The sequence below is a fragment of the Anomaloglossus baeobatrachus genome, chromosome 1, assembly GCF_048569485.1.
Source record: "Anomaloglossus baeobatrachus isolate aAnoBae1 chromosome 1, aAnoBae1.hap1, whole genome shotgun sequence".
NCBI classification, from domain to species: domain Eukaryota; kingdom Metazoa; phylum Chordata; class Amphibia; order Anura; family Aromobatidae; genus Anomaloglossus; species Anomaloglossus baeobatrachus.
The window spans coordinates 111,588,990-111,608,986 of record NC_134353.1 but is presented as its reverse complement, the minus strand read 5'-3'; the positions used below and the strand labels follow the sequence as shown (position 1 = coordinate 111,608,986).

The 19,997-nt window shown below is 48.8% G+C and overlaps 1 protein-coding gene across 1 annotated transcript in view; it reads right to left on the bottom strand.

The window, feature by feature from the left end:
* Nucleotides 1-347: 347 nt before the first annotated feature.
* Nucleotides 348-19,997, bottom strand: part of PGM2 (phosphoglucomutase 2) — a 50,820-nt gene continuing 31,170 nt past the window's right edge. The window contains exons 8-14 of the mRNA XM_075346955.1: nt 18,976-19,073; nt 11,971-12,151; nt 11,789-11,882; nt 9,869-9,998; nt 8,961-9,150; nt 888-1,021; nt 348-763 (exon numbers count right to left, since the gene is read on the bottom strand). Coding sequence (XP_075203070.1) covers nt 661-763; nt 888-1,021; nt 8,961-9,150; nt 9,869-9,998; nt 11,789-11,882; nt 11,971-12,151; nt 18,976-19,073 — 930 coding nt within the window. The 3' untranslated portion in view covers nt 348-660. The remainder of the gene's footprint in view (nt 764-887; nt 1,022-8,960; nt 9,151-9,868; nt 9,999-11,788; nt 11,883-11,970; nt 12,152-18,975; nt 19,074-19,997) is intronic.

Here is a 19,997-nt window from a genome sequence, read left to right as displayed (position 1 = left end):
ATACACCCAATCGTTTGGGTCTCCCAATGGAGCGCCGAAGAAACAGTCAATATCGCACATCTTGGAGGGTTAGAGGGGGGAGTAAGGGCGACGGGCACACGTTGCACCCAAAATCCAGACCATTTATATGAAGTGATTGCATTAAGCAAGGATTACAGCTCTGGAGGCCGCTGCATACACCTGCACCCAATGTAGGACGTACTATTGCATCCTATGTTGGGAAAGGGTTAATAAAAGGTCACATCATCCTGTGTTATTTATCAGATTATTTGCAATAAAGTATAAAATGATCTGAAAAACATCTCGTGTGATTAAAGACTGAAACATTAAAAATATATAAAAAAGTATTCAGTTTAGCAGAAAGTTTAATGCTAATAGAACCTCGTGTGTATAAAATCACATAATATCACTTATGTATACTGCAGAACTTGTTAAAAGAAAAAAAATAAAATTGTATAGATGTAATAAAAGTCTCCAATGTAACACCAGACTGGATAGGGGGCCTCATATACCAAAACTGTTCTTGTTGCTGGAAGCAACCAATCCCCGTGCAGTTCTTATTTATCCTCAGCAGTTTCAGAGATGAGAGCTGAACCCTGATTGGTGGCCGTGGACCAGTCCATCTGTTAGACACTTTTGCTATATGAGGCCTCTATGTCTTTATTCGGTTTTTATTTGCAATTTATTCTTCTCTGGCTGAAAGAAATGTTCTTCGATGGCGTCAGCGAGATCGTTCAGTTCTTTCTTCAGCTGATTGTAGTCGCTGTGAACACACAAGCAATGCAGGGTTTAATGGCCAGCTAAAATGTAGCAAAGCAATTTGCAGGATAAACTATCCAATGTCTATCCTTCTGTCAGCATAGTAAGTAGTGGTCACCATCACATACCTGTTTCCAGGTGCAGCACACAGCTCTGCGTAATATTTAATTTTTGGCTCAGTGCCGCTGGTCCGCATGGTCGCCACCCCACCATTGGCGAAGGTGAAAGTGATCATCTGGCTGCTCTTACTAGTTGGGAGAATCTGCAGAAAAGACAGAAACAGACAAGAATAAGGCTATGTTCACACACGGCATCTTTTTTTTTTTAACCACAAAGATGCAGCGTTTTTGTCCTAAAAAAAGGCACCAAAAACGCACCGTGGCAAAAAAGACATAAAAACGCAATGCGTTTTTGGTGCGTTTGTACCGCGTTTTGCCCAGTGCTTTTTTAAGTCAAATCTAATGACTGAAAGGGCTCAAAAACGCAAAAAGAATGGACATGCTGCATCTTCAAAAACGCAGCCAAGATACAGCCAACAAAAGATGCCCAGTGTGGACAGCAAGATAGAAATCTCATAGACTTTGCTGGGGGAAGGAAATGCATGCATTTAGGTGCATCTTTGTGACCTCAAAACTGCAGAAAAAGATTCCCTGGGTAAACTTAGCCTTAATGGTGAGAATGTGCAAAGTGCCAGGCGTGCACAGAAGATCAGAGAGCTAAGGGAATGCTTTCAGTTGTATTGTAGTGTCAAGGGTTGGGGAGCTGTGGTTTGCAAGGAATACTTAGCGAACTAATAGGAAGGGGAATATCCTACATTCTGCATTTTGGACTAAGCCAAGTATGAGATGGATACACACACATTATAAATGAAGGGAATTTTGTTTACTTACCGTAAATTCCTTTTCTTCTAGCTCTAATTGGGAGACCCAGACAATTGGGTGTATAGGCTATGCCTCCGGAGGCCGCACAAAGTACTACACTTAAAAGTGTTAGGCCCCTCCCCTTCTGCCAATACACCCCCCGTGCTCCCACGGGCTGCTCAGTTTTGGTGCAAAAGCAAGAAGGAGGAAAAAATAATTATAAACTGGTTTAACTTCAATCCGAAGGAAACTCGGAGAACTGAAACCATTCAACATGAACAACATGTGTACACAAAAAAACAGGGGCGGGTGCTGGGTCTCCCAATTAGAGCTAGAAGAAAAGGAATTTACGGTAAGTAAACAAAATTCCCTTCTTCTTTTTCGCTCTATTGGGAGACCCAGACAATTGGGACGTCCAAAAGCAGTCCCTGGGTGGGTAAAATAATACCTCGTAAGAGAGCCGTAAAACGGCCCTTTCCTACAGGTGGGCAACCGCCGCCTGAAGGACTCGTCCACCTAGGCTGGCATCCGCCGCAGCATAGGTATGCACCTGATAGTGCTTCGTGAAAGTGTGCAGGCTCGACCAGGTAGCCGCCTGACACACCTGTTGAGCCGCAGCCTGGTGCCTCAAAGCCCAGGACGCTCCCACGGCTCTGGTAGAATGGGCCTTCAGCCCTGAGGGAACCGGAAGCCCAGCCGAACGGTAAGCTTCGATAATTGGCTCCTTGATCCACCGAGCCAGGGTTGATTTGGAAGCCTGTGACCCTTTACGCTGGCCAGCGACAAGGACAAAGAGTGCATCCGAGCGGCGCAGGGGCGCCGTACGAGAAATGTAGAATCTGAGTGCTCTCACCAGATCTAACAAGTGCAAATCCTTTTCACATTGGTGAACTGGATGAGGATAAATAGAGGGTAAGGAAATATCCTGATTGAGATGAAAGGGGGATACCACCTTAGGGAGAAACTCCGGAACCGGACGTAGAACCACCTTGTCCTGGTGAAAAACCAGAAAAGGGGCTTTGCACGACAACGCTGCTAGCTCAGACACTCTCCGAAGTGAAGTGACTGCTACTAGAAAAACCACTTTCTGCGAAAGGCGTGAGAGAGAAATATCTCTCATTGGCTCGAATGGTGGTTTCTGAAGAACCATCAGCACCCTGTTTAGATCCCAGGGTTCTAACGGCCGCTTGTAAGGTGGAACGATGTGACAAACTCCCTGCAGGAACGTGCGTACCTGTGGAAGTCTAGCTAGGCGCTTCTGGAAAAACACAGAGAGCGCTGAAACTTGTCCCTTAAGGGAACCGAGCGACAAACCCTTTTCCCGTCCAGATTGAAGGAAGGACAGAAAAGTAGGTAATGCAAATGGCCAGGGAGAAAAACCCTGAGCAGAGCGCCACGACAGGAAAATTTTCCACGTCCTGTGATAAATCTTGGCAGACGTTGGTTTCCTAGCCTGTCTCATAGTGGCAATGACTTCTTGAGATAACCCTGAAGACGCTAGGATCCAGGACTCAATGGCCACACAGTCAGGTTGAGGGCCGCAGAATTCAGATGGAAAAACGGCCCTTGAGACAGCAAGTCTGGTCGGTCTGGTAGTGCCCACGGTTGGCCGACCGTGAGATGCCACAGATCCGGGTACCACGACCTCCTCGGCCAGTCTGGAGCGACGAGGATGGCGCGGCGGCAGTCGGCCCTGATCTTGCGTAACACTCTGGGCAACAGTGCCAGCGGAGGAAACACATAAGGGAGCTGAAACTGCGACCGATTCTGAACTAAGGCGTCTGCCGCCAGAGCTCTGGGATCTTGAGACCGTGCCATGAACGTTGGTACCTTGTTGTTGTGCCGGGACGCCATGAGGTCGACGTCCGGCACCCCCCAGCGGCAACAGATCTCCTGAAACACGTCCGGGTGAAGGGACCATTCCCCTGCGTCCATGCCCTGGCGACTGAGATAATCTGCTTCCCAGTTTTCCACGCCTGGGATGTGAACTGCGGATATGGTGGAGGCCGTGGCTTCCACCCACATCAAAATCCGCCGGACTTCCTGGAAGGCTTGTCGACTGCGTGTGCCGCCTTGGTGGTTGATGTATGCCACCGCTGTAGATTTGTCCGACTGAATTCGGATCTGCTTGCCTTCCAGCCACTGCTGGAACGCTTTCAGGGCAAGGTACACTGCCCGAATTTCCAGAACATTGATCTGAAGCGAGGACTCTTGCCGGGTCCACGTACCCCGAGTCCTGTGGTGGAGAAAAAACCGCTCCCCACCCTGACAGACTCGCGTCCGTCGTGACCACCGCCCAGGATGGGGGTAGGAAGGATTTCCCCTTCGACAATGAAGTGGGAAGAAGCCACCACCGAAGGGAAGCTTTGGTCGCCTGAGAGAGGGAGACGGTCCTGTGAGGAACGTCGGCTTCCTGTCCCATTTGCGTAGGATGTCCCATTGAAGAGGACGCAGGTGAAACTGTGCGAAAGGGACTGCTTCCATTGCTGCCACCATCTTCCCCAGGAAGTGCATGAGGCGCCTCAAGGGGTGTGACTGGCCTTGAAGGAGAGATTGTACCCCTGTCTGTAGTGACCGCTGCTTGATCAGCGGAAGCTTCACTATCGCTGAGAGGGTATGAAACTCCATGCCAATGTATGTGAGCGATTGGGCCGGTGTCAGATTTGACTTTGGAAAAATGAAGATCCACCTGAAACTCTGGAGAGTCTCCAGGGTAGCGTCGAGGCTGTGTTGGCATGCCTCTAGAGAGGGTGCCTTGATCAACAGATCGTCCAAGTACGGGATCACCGAGTGACCCTGAGAATGGAGGACCGCTACTACAGTAGCCATAACCTTGGTGAAAACCCGTGGGGCTGTTGCCAGGCCGAATGGCAGTGCCACGAACTGCAGGTGTTCGTTTCCTATGGCGAAGCGCAAGAAGCGCTGGTGCTCTGGGGCAATCGGAACGTGGAGATAAGCATCTTTGATATCGATCGATGCAAGGAAAACTCCTTGGGACATTGAGGCGATGACGGAGCGAAGGGATTCCATCCGGAACCGCCTGGTCTTTACGTGTTTGTTGAGAAGTTTCAGGTCTAGGACAGGACGGAAAGACCCGTCCTTCTTTGGGACCACAAACAAGTTGGAGTAAAAACCGTGGCCCTGTTGATGAAGAGGAACAGGGACCACCACTCCTTCTGCCTTCAGAGTGCCCAGCGCCTGCAGAAGAGCCTCGGCTCTCTCGGGAGGCGGAGAAGACCTGAAGAATCGAGTCGGGGGACGAGAGATGAACTCTATCTTGTAACCGTGAGACAGAATGTCTCTCACCCAGCGGTCTTTTATTTGTGGCAGCCAGGTGTCGCAAAAGCGGGAGAGCCTGCCACCGACCGAGGATGCTACTAGAGGAGGTAGAAGTCATGAGGCAGCCGCTTTGTTAGCGGTGCTCCCAATGGCCTTTTTAGGACGTGACTTAGACCGCCATGCATCAGAGTTCCTTTGTTCTTTCTGAGACCTTTTGGACGAGGAGAATTGGGACCTGCTCGCGCCCCGAAAGGACCGAAACCTCGACTGCCCTCTCCTCTGTTGGGAGAGGTTCTGCTTGGGCTGGGGTAAGGATGTATCCTTTCCCTTGGATTGTTTGATGATTTCATCCAGGCGCTCGCCAAAGAGCCTGTCGCCAGAAATTGGCAAACCGGTTAAACGCTTTTTTGGAAGCGGAATCTGCCTTCCACTCCCGTAGCCACAAGGCCCTGCGGACTACTACCGAATTGGCGGTCGCAACTGCCGTACGGCTCATAGAGTCCAGGACAGCATTCATAGCGTAAGACGCAATTGCCGAGGTCTGGGAGGTAATGGAAGCCACTTGTGGCGCGGCCGCTTCAATTTTCGCTTGTCCTGCTGATATAGCTTGTAGCGCCCATACGGCTGCGAATGCTGGGGCAAAAGAAGCTCCGATAGCTTCATAGATGGACTTCATCCAGAGCTCCATCTGCCTGTCAGTGGCATCTTTAAGCGAGGCCCCATCTTCCACTGCAAGTATGGATCTAGCCGCCAGTCTGGAGATTGGAGGATCCACTTTGGGACATTGAATCCAACCTTTAACCACTTCCGGGGGAAAAGGATAACGTGTATCCTTAAGGCGCTTAGAGAAACGCTTATCCGGACAAGCATGGTGATTCTGGATTGCCTCTCTGAAATCAGAGTGGTCTACAAACATACTCTGTGTACGCTTGGGGAACCTGAAGCGAAATTTCTCCTGCTGAGAATCAGACTCCTCCGCCGGAGGGGCTGAGGGAAGAATATCCAGCAACTGATGAATGGATGCAATAAGATCATTCACTATGGCGTCCCCGTCTGGGGAATTAAGATTGAGAGCGCTCCCAGGATCAGAATCCTGATCAGCTGTTTCCGCAACATCAACCAGAGAATCCCCTCGCTGAGACCCTAAACAATATGATGTCGAGGGAAATTCTAAGCGGGCTCGCTTAGACGATCTGGGGCTAGGTTCTAAGTCCGAACCCTCCGTCTGGGATGTATGAGATACCCCGTGAGGACATTGTTGGTCCAACTGAGGGGGGTCAGGGAACAATGATTCAACAGAGTCCCTTTGCTGAGATACCGGTCTGGACTGCAAGGCTTCTAGTATCTTAGCCATAGTCTCAGAGAGATGATCCTTAAAGGCTGCAAACTCAGTCCCAGTCACCTGGACAGTGTCAACAGGTGGCTCCCCCTGGGCCCCTCTTAGCAGAGGATCCGGCTGAGGAAGTGTCACAGGGGTCGAACACTGCACACAATGAGGGTCAGTGGAATCTGCCGGTAGTGGGGTCTTACATGCGGCGCAGGCAACATAATAAGCCTGTGTTTTGGCACCCCTGCCTTTTATGGGCGCCATGCTATAGTTTTCCCTGAGTAACACAATAGGGTATATAGCCAGAAAGAACTGTGCTCATACAGTGTAAATTATATACAGTACACAAATGATGTACCCATACAATACAGCACCATGGGGCTAGCACCACATGTGCTGCTTACCAGCCGCCTAAGCGGTTGTGAGGCCACCAGAGACCGTGTCTGGGTCTCCCATGAATATGTCCCTCTCTGCAGCGTCGGTGGAGCTGACAGGAATGGCTGCGGCGTCCTGACGAGCTGAGGAAGCTGTGGGCGTGGCCTAGAAAGAGCGCGAAACGGGCGCTCATACTGTGCACAGTGAGGGGAGTGGAGCATGTAAATCATACTCCAGCCCTCATTGCTGCTCGCTCCGTGCAGCGTCCCGCCCTTCCCCTGCCTGTCAGGGCTGAGGGCGGGAGAAAAAAAGGGAAACTAGGCCGCAATGAAGCCGGGGACTGTAGTAATAAACGCGGCCGCCGTAAAAGCGCGGTCGCGTGAAAGTCCCCGGCGAACTACAAGTCCCAGCCGCGCCGCAGTGTCCCGTGGCAACGGCGGTCAGTGCGGTAGCCCTTACATATAAACACACTCAGCGACGCTGAGTGTGTAATGGCACATATAGACCCGGTCAGCGCCGCGGTCCCCGGTGCACTAGCACACCCAGCAAAGCTGAGGTGATGCCGTGCGCGGTCCCCATAGGGATACAGAGTACCTTTAAGATGCAGGGCCATGTCCCTGAACGGTATCGGCTCCTATCCATCAGGCTCCACAGGAGTTGTGGATGAAGCCCGGTCTCAGTGCCTGGAGACCGATAAGATCCCACTTCACCCAGAGCCCTAAGGGGGATGGGGAAGGAAAAACAGCATGTGGGCTCCAGCCGCCGTACCCGCAATGGATACCTCAACCTTAACAACACCGCCGACAAAAGTGGGGTGAGAAGGGAGCATGCTGGGGGCCCCATATGGGCCCACTTTTCTTCCATCCGACCTAGTCAGCAGCTGCTGCTGACTAATCTGTGGAGCTGTGCTGTGCGTGTCTGACCTCCTTCGCACAAAGCAAAAAACTGAGCAGCCCGTGGGAGCACGGGGGGTGTATTGGCAGAAGGGGAGGGGCCTAACACTTTTAAGTGTAGTACTTTGTGCGGCCTCCGGAGGCATAGCCTATACACCCAATTGTCTGGGTCTCCCAATAGAGCGAAAAAGAAATTATATTATATATATATATATATATATATATATATATATATATATATATATATATATATATATATAATTTATTTGGGTGGGAAAAAAATAAAAACAAAAGTAGCAAATACTTAAGGTGCACAAATCCTTATTGGGTAGGAGACGTCTGACATCGATTTTTGTCATAATTGTCATATGCAATAAATAACATTTTCCACAGTGATGGTGAAAACTGATACATTGAACAAAATTTGGGTCCAGAACACAAAAGAAGAGTCCTGAATCAGTCCGAATACAGGTTTTAGAGAGATTGATTTTGGCCCATAACGAGCATTAACGACAATAAAGTCAATTGATTTATTTATGGGCTGCTGAGGATTATATTAGGATAGCATAAATCATCCGGTCAGCCGGTGAGTGAACATCTTATACTGTATGTTCGTTGCTTATTGATGCGTGTTTACAGGTGACAATGATCGAGGATGAGCGTCTTTTTAAGTTTTAGTTCACAAATGACTACTATTTAGGCCATGTCCACATGTTGAGTATTTGGCGATTTTTTTACCTCAGGAGGTTTCACCTCAGGAGGTTTCACCTCAGGAGGTTTCTCTTACCTCACGAATTGTAGCCAAAACCAGGAGTGGGACAATCAGAGGAAGAGTAATAATAGATACACGTCACCACTTCTGAATTTATTACCCACTCTTGGTTTTGGCTACAAATTCTGAGGTAAAAAAACCTCACCAAATACTCAATGTGTGCTTGTGGCCTTAAAGTCAGGAAAAGATGGCATTCAGAAACAGTTGAGTATTACTTTACTGGAGACATTCCATTATATGACAAATGATCGCACATGTTATACATCAGTTTTGTGATGTGTCGCTCTATGTGACTGCAGACTTCTGAAAGTTCACAGTGTGCGCACTGCACGCTGTCAGGATTCTCCGGTGTTGGTGGAGAGAGCGGCAGTCATGTGATGACTAGATGTGTGCAGTCTCTTTTAATTCACTTTTGTTTAGTGAAGCAGGATACTTTTAGTTGGAATGTGGACAGGAGTCTGCACATCATACACTTACAGTATCGTTACCTCCCACTCTCTCCACCAGCATTACAGAATCCTGACAGTGGTCAGTGCTCGCGATGTGAAGGTTCTCTGTGACTGCAGACTTTCATTTCAAAAACCTAGACAACCCCTTTTAAATGCCCTCACAACACAGGATGTAAAAAGTCACTAAAGGCAAAATGAAATAAAGACTATATAATATTAATACAGATAAGAAGAGAAGACACTCACGGCTTTGTTATCGGGCTGGCTGTCGTCATACCCTGTGGTTAAGTCCCGCACTCCAGTCACCTTGAATTTACCGCACAGTTTGGGGTACTCGGAGTCTCCATTGTAGTTCCGGAGATTGTCAAAAAGGTTTTTGATTGTAGTTTGATCATAGCAAAGGAAATAGGAATTTCTGCTTATGTGATAGCCGTACCTGTGAATAGCATGATAATTGTTATATCTGCTGATATAATGGTCACTGATGATTACCATGACCATTATTATTGATAATGGGTAATAACAGTGGGGGATATAATGGACCTGACCAGTGTGGGGATGAAGATGCAGGCAGAAAAGACAGAATGCAAACATACACTGAATACTTTTAAGTATATGCAAATACCAGACAGTTGGTAGGAGTTGGTAGGAAACACGCTGAATAAAACACTGGTATACAAGTACAATTTAATTTTTATGGACTATCAAAAAGGCGAAGGTGGAGAAACTATTTTTTTTTTACCTCCACGTACCAAGAAAAAACAAGAAAAACTGATGACACTCAGACCACACACTGATTTAAAAAAAAAAAAAGGCACCGGAATGAGGTCTTAACGATGAGAATACTGAAGAACATCTACCTCTAATGAATTTCGGACATTTTTCATTTGCCCAGCCGGAAATGTACATGTCGGGGACTGGTATACATTGCTGGCATCATTTATGGCACCTTTTGTTGTGTCAAATGTGAAGAATTTGCTGGTTGTGCTTAGAAAATGTTCTCTACCATGAATATTGACCATAATGGCCGTCTACGCAAAGTGAAGCCAACAAGTGATGACGTGTCATGGTGCTTGCCTAGTGTCGGTGTACTGTGCTCTGACATGTTGGTGCTATGCAGGCGAACGGGTATAATCAGGCAATAAAGAACTTACTTATTGAAAATGGCACTGAGCTGCTGAGACAGGGTGAGATTTTTAGTTGCGAGGTAGCTGGCCATTTCTGCAGCGATGACGGCAGCACTTACTCCGTCTTTGTCCAAGACTAAAGGGCAGCACATGTAGCCTGAAACACAAAGCAAGTATGGAGTAAAAATCAGGCAGGGGATCGCTGTAATCATTCCCGGCCCGTCACATTACAACACTGGATCTGCTTCATCCTACCATGGACCTGGGGGGTCCCTAAATTTATCGGACATTTTCTTTGCGAATTTCCACTAGAACTATGATAGTAGTATGGAAATCTGTTCAGCAGACAGGGTACAATGTGACCAAAGCCAAAGCTCCAAAGGGAATTAGAACACCATTAATTGGGCTAATAGATCCAGGTGTACAAATATTAGTTTTTTCAATTATTTTGCCACAAATTCCAACTGATTGACACTGTGTACAGGATCTGCTCCGACACTGTGTACAGGATCTGCTCCGACACTGTGTACAGGATCTGCTCCGACACTGTGTACAGGATCTGCTCCGACACTGTGTACAGGATCTGCTCCGACACTGTGTACAGGATCTGCTCCGACACTGTGTACAGGATCTGCTCCGACACTGTGTACAGGATCTGCTCCGACACTGTGTACAGGCTCTGCTCCGACACTGTGTACAGGATCTGCTCCGACACTGTGTACAGGATCTGCTCCGACACTGTGTACAGGATCTGCTCCGACACTGTGTACAGGATCTGCTCCGACACTGTGTACAGGATCTGCTCCGACACTGCTCACATCTGACGTTTACAGACCGGTTACAGACTGTGATGTCTGGACCACCTCATTGGCATTTGTAAGACTGTTGCGTTTGGCTCAGGAGACCCTATGCTGATCCAGACATTGCACTCAAACTCGAAACGTGCAAGTCAAATGTGCAAAGTGGATCTAATAGATCTGAGATCCAAGTCTAATGCGAGAATGTGGAACGATCAAGAAGTTCTTGAGCTGTGAATACACAAAATGCTGCATGTTCCCTTCAATATCATAAAAAGATGGCATCTCAATATAGGATTATGATTGGGGGGAGGGGCAGGTTTTAGACCTCTAAAACCTCCCAAAAACTGAGCATGAGAAGCAATGCATGGTGCAGTCTGTGAGGAAGGTGGCACAAAGAAGCCGGCAGTGCTTCACCGGAGAACCTGTAATGCCTGTATATTAGTGCCACCGTCATGACGCCAAAACACATCATAAAGATAAAGTAGCCGAGCCCTGTAGGTGCTAGAATAACGCACAGATCATGATTTACTGATAATCCCTGAAGCAAACACTGTATCAGAGAAATCTGGAAAAGCCAAAGAGGAATAATACGACTTCTGCACCTTCTGTTGACCCATCTGCTCCACATGCTCCAATATACCTTGTCAGTAGTGATGAGCGAACACTACCATGCTCAAGACTCAAAACGAGCAGGTCGGACTTGATTCAAGTACCAAGAATAATGGAAGTCAATGGGAAACTGAAGCATTTTTCCAGAAGATCTTCAGGAAAAAATGCTCAACTTTCCCTGTGACTTCCATTATTCTGGGTGCTCGAGTCGCACCCATCCGACTGCTCGTTAGGAGTGCGGAGCATGGTAGTACTCGCTCATCACTACAGACAATGTATATTGGAGCATGGTAGTGCTCGCTCATCATACGGATAACGTATATTGGAGCATGGTAGTGCTCGCTCATCACTACAGACAATGTATATTGGAGCATGGTAGTGCTCGCTCATCACTACAGACAACATATATTAGAGCATGGTAGTGCTCGCTCATCATTACGGAGAACGTATATTGGAGCATGGTAGTGCTCGCTCATCATACGGATAACGTATATTGGAGCATGGTAGTGCTCGCTCATCACTAGTCATCAGCTCTCACCTATTGCTTCCTCAAAGGCAAATAAAACAGTTTTCCCCTGGTCAATCAGCTCCTTTGCTCTATTTCCCATCCACTTAAATCCAGTCAGTGTTTCCTGTGAGGAAGAGAAGAAATGAGTATATTTCATACTACAGTATCATGTTGACCGTGGAGAGGCAGCGGTGAGCCCAGCTATAGAGTACCTCAAAGTGAAAGCCTTCCTGCACAGCAATGGCTCGGAGGATCTTGGAGGAGACGGTGCTCGCCAGCATGTACACGTTCTTCACCGCATTTGGGTCTGGGTTCTGCTCTTTCCAGCAGGTAAAGATCCACCAGCCGAGAAGAGCGCCAAGCTCATTGCCAGAAAAGACTCTCCAATCACCGCTGGCAAAGAAAAGCCATGAACACTCGATGATTGGTGAATACTTAGCCACACGAAATGATCACTTATACTCAAGTAATCGTTCTTATAAGACCAGTTAATGGAGAATTCATGTATATAGCAAACATGCACACGTATATATACATACATACATACATAAATACAATACATACAGCTTCTAAAGCTGCCTCCACTCTCGAGGTGGGAGTGTGCACGGTCCAGGCCAAATGAGTGACAATGCCCTTAGTCCAAACTGTCAATCATTCGGGAGTGCCCACTTCCCGGTAAGCAGGAATCCAGCAGTCAGGGGAGTGGTGCACTCCTAAAGATTAGGACAATCCTTTAAGTGTGTGTGTGTGTGTGTGTGGGGGGTGAGAGGGGGGGGTAGCAGGAGATAGGAGTGAAGGGTTATGGAGAGTTAGTAATATGATATGATAAAGCAGGAGGAAAAGAAGAGGGGGTTATACCTGCGAAATATACCCATCTCTAGAGTATATCTATGTAGTGTATATCCTCCTGCTCCTCATAATGCTGTCCTTAAACCATTCCCCTCCAATATCCCACGAACTCCTCACACCGATAGTTTTGCTATCCTCATTCTTCAGCAGCCTCCCGCTCCCCAGCCTCCCCGCTCCCCAGCCTCCCCGCTCCCCGCTCCCCAGCCTCCCCGCTCCCCAGCCTCCCCGCTCCCCAGCCTCCCGCTTGCCGTGTAGCACACGTTCATTACACTGCTGGCCTCAACTATGCGATCTCCCTTACTGAGGGCATTGCAAAGGCACACAGACATTGAAGCTGCACACATCAAGCAACCAGTTAGCTTCAGAGCAGCGCTTACAAGCTGTATAACAAAGAGCTTGCAAGTGTTCACTCCTTGTCCTGGACGGCGGCCACTTCTGATAGACTACAGCAGTAACCGGTAACCTAAGAAACAAACCGTACACAACTGGACTAAAAAGATTTTTAATAAGATGTAAATTGCAAAGTTGCTCATTTTTCTATGCACTGTGTAATTTTACCCAGTTAAGAACTTGAGAAAAAGCTTGTTATCTCCGGTCCTCACAAGTCGTCGTCCTCTTTGCTTTCGGCTGCTTCTTTCCCGTACATCTGCCATACTCTGGAACCTGCTACTCCAACTGGTGAGACTCTCAGCTACATTCAATAGCACCTGAAAACCGGCCCCCTCGTCATAAATTGTAGATTGGAGACTTGACATCCTACCTTTGCTTACGGTCTATGGCCACCGTCCTTTGTAGATTGCCAGCTCTTGGGGGCAGGGTGTCTCCCCTGTACCAGGCTGTCACTGTATTAGTTATTGCACTTGTTTGCTACCTCATATTATTCTCACTCTTATTCATCTACTAACACCCGGTTCTCATCTTTTCATATGTTCTGCTGTAGAACCACAAATTCCAGCAAGATTATTCAGGTTCTACAATGTCTGGAGATTCACATCCCTCCAGTCCTCTGCAGACCGCGGCAATGAAGACCCAGCAAATAATGGTCAACAAGTAAAGATGGATGCCAAACAGACCCCCCTTCCCCCCCATGTCTGCAGCTCAGCAGTGGACTACAAGTACAAGCATGCTCTGCACCTCTGCAGGGCAAATCAAAAAAGGTCCATGGAGCCTCTGTTAGGAGTCTCGACACAGAAAATAGCCAGATATCCCTCTGGGAAGGACCTAGCCAAGGAGTGGCTCTTTTTAAGGAGACCTCCATAACCACCTCCTAACAGAGACTCCACGGACCTTTTTTGATTTGCATACTTCCCAGGGGGCAATGCACCTAGGATTTCACTGTGTTGAGCGCCTTTGCTGGCTGCCGGCAGTGTTTTATCTGGCTGGTCTCCCCGAGATCAGTGATTGTTACATCTGCAGTGCAGGCAGGGTCTGGTCAACCGATCATTACTCCCCTTATTAGCGTTGGCATGGATATAGTAGTCCCCACTGATCAGCAGGATATTACAATACTGTTACTTGTATGGCGGGATGACAGGGTGAGCTGGGCATTGTAGTTCCACAGCAGTGGTGCACCCCGCTCACAGCCGCTCAGCGTGCTCATACATATGTAACGTGCTGTGTGGCGGCAGGAGATCATTAATACTCGATGTGTCGTTCTCCTGCGGGGACTGCAGAGCGCAGTAATTCATTCTCAGGAGTGGATCTGTGCGTCACTGCGGATCTATCCCATTGATTAATAAAACAAGGAGCCCTGAAGATTTACGTCTGCAATGTGCCATCTCCATAACAACCACGGGGGGAGAAGGACGGGCTGAGGATGCCCCCGCCTCACCATCATGGACCCTCCGAAAGGAGGTGAGATATACAGACCTCAGTGCATTCACCTCTGCATTATAATAAAGGGGTGAATATATATGGCGGGCAGTGGCACAGCTTCATTACTCGCAGGGGAGCGACCCTGCTGCCTGTGCGTAGCGCATGGAAGCACTGGATGCGGCAATCCATGGCGCTCAACATAGTGTCAGTCACAATTCACATTGGTGACTGCCTTTCTGGTCGCGCAGCACCATCTTGTGCCCATAACTTCTGACTGGCCAGAAGTTACGTCACAGGCTCCCAATGTAAGTCTATGGGAGCCAGAACGAGGCTCTCATAGACTTATATTGAGTTGTGACCTCTGGCCCGCTCCATGAAACACTGCAGCAGCCGGCAAGTCACAAATCGCTGAGACAGATGTGAGCAATCTGGAAAAAAATGAAGACAGCGGCAGGTGCGTATAAGACAGGAGACTAACATTTAACCCCTTCACGACCATGGACGGATATATCAGTGATGAAGCGTGTCCCTTTAAGCCCCACCCCCGGCGTTGATCGGCACACATATCAGCTGTTTTCAACAGCTGACATGTGTGCCTGCATGTTACGAGTGGAATCGCATTCCACCCGTAACATTAACCCCTTACATCTCGCTGCCAAAGTCTGGCAGTGAGATGTATATACGTGCGGTGAAGATTTTCACTTACCGCCGCCCCCACCGGAAGGCACGTGAGTGATCACGTGACTTTCGGTGGTTGCCATGGTAGCAGAGGGTCATGTGATGACGCCTGCAGCTATGAGGTTTCACTTTCGTTTTCACCCGACCCGGAGGGCAGGGAAGCAGGAAGTGACTATCTGCTGTTTACAGCTGTACAGCTGTGATCAGCAGATAGACAAGAGTGATCGGATTGCTGATCCATATAACTCCCTATGGCGACTAGTAAAATAAAATAAAAAAAAGTAAAGAAAAAAGTTTAAAAAAAACAAAACCGTAAAAGTTCAAATCACCCCCTTTCCCCCATTGAAAATTAAAGGGTTAAAAAATAAATAAATATACACATATTTGGTATCGCCGCGTTCAGAAATGCCCGATCTATCAAACTATAAAATCAATTAATCTGATCAGTAAACGGCGTAGTGGCAAAAAAAATTCCAAACGCCAAAATTACGTTTTTTGGTCGCCGCAAGTTTTACGCAAAATGCAATAACAAGCGATCAAAACGTAGCATCTGCACAAAAATGGTACCATTCGAAACGACAGCTCGAGACGCAAAAAATAAGCCGTCACTGAGCCATAGATCCCGAAAAATGAGAACGCTACGTGTTTTGGAAAATGGCGCAAAACGTACGCCACTTTTATTGGACAAGCTTGTGAATTTTTTTTAACCCCTTAGATACAAGTAAACCTATACATGTTTGGTGTCTACAAACTCGCACCGACCTCAGGCATCATACCCACACATCAATTTTACCATATAGTGAACACCGTGAATAAAACATCCCAAAAACTATTGTGCCACCACACTTTTTTTGCAGTTTTTCCACACTTGGAATTTTTTTGCTCTTTTCCAGTACACCATATGGTAAAACTTATGGTTTCATTTAAAAGTACAACTTGTCCCACAAAAAACAAGCCCTCATATGGCCAGATTGACAGAAAAATAAAAAAAGTTACAGCTCTTGGAAGAAGGGGAGCAAAAAACAAAAACACAAAAACGTAAAGTGCCCCGGGGCTGAAGGGGTTAAAGAACCACTACAGTGGTGCAATATAAAACATGCTGCAGTGGTGCTATAATGCATGAATGAAATGTAAAATAGTACTAAATCTATTAGTAGCGTGTCCCTGCAGGGTGTATTACACACACATGCACACTCTCTGCAGCGCACACACATACATCACTGCTGCACACTCCGCGCACGCTCAACAGCCCCGTTCCGCACAATGCACCTTGTATTCCAAAAAATATTGCAATTACAATCTCCATGTGACAGAAAATGTTCTTACGATCTCTTACCATTTTCTTACTGTCAGAAAATAAGACTGCATCCAATTACCTGATATGCCAAAACCTTTGGGGCGAGGTGTTAGCTGTTAGTCAATAAGGAGTTAATAAATGTACAAAAAACTGATTTGCTTTATGTCCCCCCCCCATTTTTGATACTTTTTATCAATATGCTCTAGTTATGGGGTTTTTAAAGGGATTTTGCCATAGACTTGTCTAAGATCTGTTGGGGATCTGACAAAGACCTTTTAGTTTCTATTGTGTAGGGTTTCCACATTTTTGCACATTTTTTTTTTTATTTAATTAAATATCGTATTTTTCGGATTATAAGACGTACTTTTTCTCCCAAACATTTGGGAGGAAAATGAGGGGTGCGTCTTAAAATCCCAATGTAGTTTACCAGGGGGTGGTGAAGAGTGGTCAAAGGAGGCAGGGGTGATGCTATGCGGTGTGCTGCCCACTCTGGTCTGTGTGGCTCTGCATGGAGCTGCTCTGTTCTGCGGGCGGTCATTCTGAAGATGTCGGCGGTTGACGGTCAGGGCTTCAAATAATGGCGCCTAGAGTCAGCGTATGCGCAGACGGAGCTCTCAGCTCAAGCTCTCATCGGCGCACGCGCTGACTCCAGCCGCCATTGTTTGAAGCCCTGACCACCGACTTCTTCAGAATGGCCGGTGATTCACCGTCTCCCACTCCCGTCACCAGCACCGCACACAGCAGAGCCGCGTCACAAGCCCCGCACACAGCAGAGCCGCGTCACCAGCCCCGCACACAGCAGAGCCGCGTCACCAGCCCCGCACACAGCAGAGCCGCGTCACCAGCCCCGCACACAGCAGAGCCGCGTCACCAGCCCCGCACACAGCAGAGCCGCGTCACCAGCCCCGCACACAGCAGAGCCGCGTCACCAGCCCCGCACACAGCAGAGCCGCGTCACCAGCCCCGCACACAGCAGAGCCGCGTCACCAGCCCCGCACACAGCAGAGCCGCGTCACCAGCCCCGCACACAGCAGAGCCGCGTCACCAGCCCCGCACACAGCAGAGCCGCGTCACCAGCCCCGCACACAGCAGAGCCGCGTCACCAGCCCCGCACACAGCAGAGCCGCGTCACCAGCCCCGCACACAGCAGAGCCGCGTCACCAGCCCCGCACAGAGCAGAGCCGCGTCACCAGCCCCGCACAGAGCAGAGCCGCGTCACCAGCTCCGCACAGAGCAGAGCCGCGTCACCAGCCCCGCACACAGCAGAGCCGCGTCACCAGCCCCGCACACAGCAGAGCCGCGTCACCAGCCCCGCACACAGCAGAGCCGCGTCACCAGCCCCGCACACAGCAGAGCCGCGTCACCAGCCCCGCACACAGCAGAGCCGCGTCACCAGCCCCGCACACAGCAGAGCCGCGTCACCAGCCCCGCACACAGCAGAGCCGCGTCACCAGCCCCGCACACAGCAGAGCCGCGTCACCAGCCCCGCACACAGCAGAGCCGCGTCACCAGCCCCGCACACAGCAGAGCCGCGTCACCAGCCCCGCACACAGCAGAGCCGCGTCACCAGCCCCGCACACAGCAGAGCCGCGTCACCAGCCCCGCACACAGCAGAGCCGCGTCACCAGCCCCGCACACAGCAGAGCCGCGTCACCAGCCCCGCACACAGCAGAGCCGCGTCACCAGCCCCGCACACAGCAGAGCCGCGTCACCAGCCCCGCACAGAGCAGAGCCGCGTCACCAGCCCCGCACAGAGCAGAGCCGCGTCACCAGCTCCGCACAGAGCAGAGCCGCGTCACCAGCTCCGCACAGAGCAGAGCCGCGTCACCAGCTCCGCACAGAGCAGAGCCGCGTCACCAGCTCCGCACAGAGCAGCGCCTGTAGTGAGTATCTGGGCCCCCTCTGTAACATTGGCAGCATTGCAGCACTCCAGTACCGCCCCTGCCTCCTGTGACCCCCACTCCGCTGCTGCCCCCTCTGATAAAACACCACTGGATTATAAAATGGACCCCATATTTTTTTTTTACCTTTTTTTCATCAAATTTGGGGTGCGTTTTACAAAACGAAAAATACGGTACATGTACTTTGGCTGAAATTCATTTTTTCAGTCGTGTTTCATGCCAAATTTAGCACCATTTGGCTTTTACAGGCCCTTTGTTTTCCTGCACATTCATCATTAATATGATCTGTGGTCATAAATCAGCCAAGAGGAGCGCAGAAAAAAAAACAGAAAAGAGTCTCCCTAGTCAGACCGCCATAACGAACCCACTGATGGATTCTCAGTTGACTCGATCTGCAGCCAGCAATAGCCAGTGCAACACAAAGGCTACACAAGAGGCAAAGGGGGCAACATTTTTAATGACATCTAACTGCAAAAATGTTTTTTTCAGATCAAATTACATGCATGAAAAAAAAAGACCCAAATTGAAGATGGCTTCATCGATCCCATAACCCTTCACTGACGGAGTCCTAATAACTGGGATGGGGATCAGACCAGCACCCACACAGCAATATCCTATAATACAAAGCCGATCTATAGTAAACCCCCAGGCACCTATAACAGCGGCTCTGTGCTCACCTCTCCTGCTTCTCCGCTACAGCCAGCCGGTCAGCGTCGGGATCGTTAGCCAGGATTATCCGGGCCCCTTCTTTATCAGCCAACTCAAAGGATAATTTCTAAACAATACAGAATTGAAGAGGAGATAAGTAACCAGAAATATCATCAGCGTCTGATACATGGCTAAATTCACTGGTATTTTCTTAGCAATAACACCCCAAGTAAACGTCACTTTATGTACACAGGATCCCATTAGTGGGGGGGGCGCTGGGAAAATATTCACTATGGCACGGCAGTGTGATCCTTATATAGCACTGTACTAGCTGTGAACCAGATTTCACACAGCAAACTGCATACATCATTTATTTCTTAGACCTGATGAGGCTGTTGTACTTATTTTGAGAATAAATGTCAGAATGTGTAATTCAATTTGAAGGTTTAAATTGAATCACCGCACAGCCAACCTGACAACGCCTCAGGGTCCCTCCTCCCTGCTGAGATCTGATCTCACACTGCTCAGTACAAGCTGCAGCTGTCAGTCAGATGGCGGGAAGGTGACCGATTACAGGTGGAATCATGAGCCATTTCCTTAATATCTGGATTCTACAGCCATCCTGACATGGATTTTCACAGGACTGTTCAAACCTTTCCCTAAATATGATGGAATAGTACGTCACAGGTGAGGTCCCTATGTATGCAGTGGGTCGAGCTCGCGCCATGTCATGGCCGACAAATGGCGGTAACAGAAGAAAACAGTGTGCGCTCTGATTGAGGCGGCTTTATTTAAATGTCACTGTCAATTTCTGACACCAGTATTTAAATGGCACCATCATCGGTGCCATCTATTCCCTGCCACGTTCACAGGTAATAGATGGGATGCCATGGCATCTAGAGGCCTCCTGAAGACCCCGTAACCATCTTTTGGTCGTCCAAAGAGGCCCAGCCCAGCTATATAGGAGAACCGTGATTTCACGATATATGGTAATGTTGCAGTATATAGTATGGGTGATTATCCGCAGGTTCAAGTTTGCTAAGTGATCACA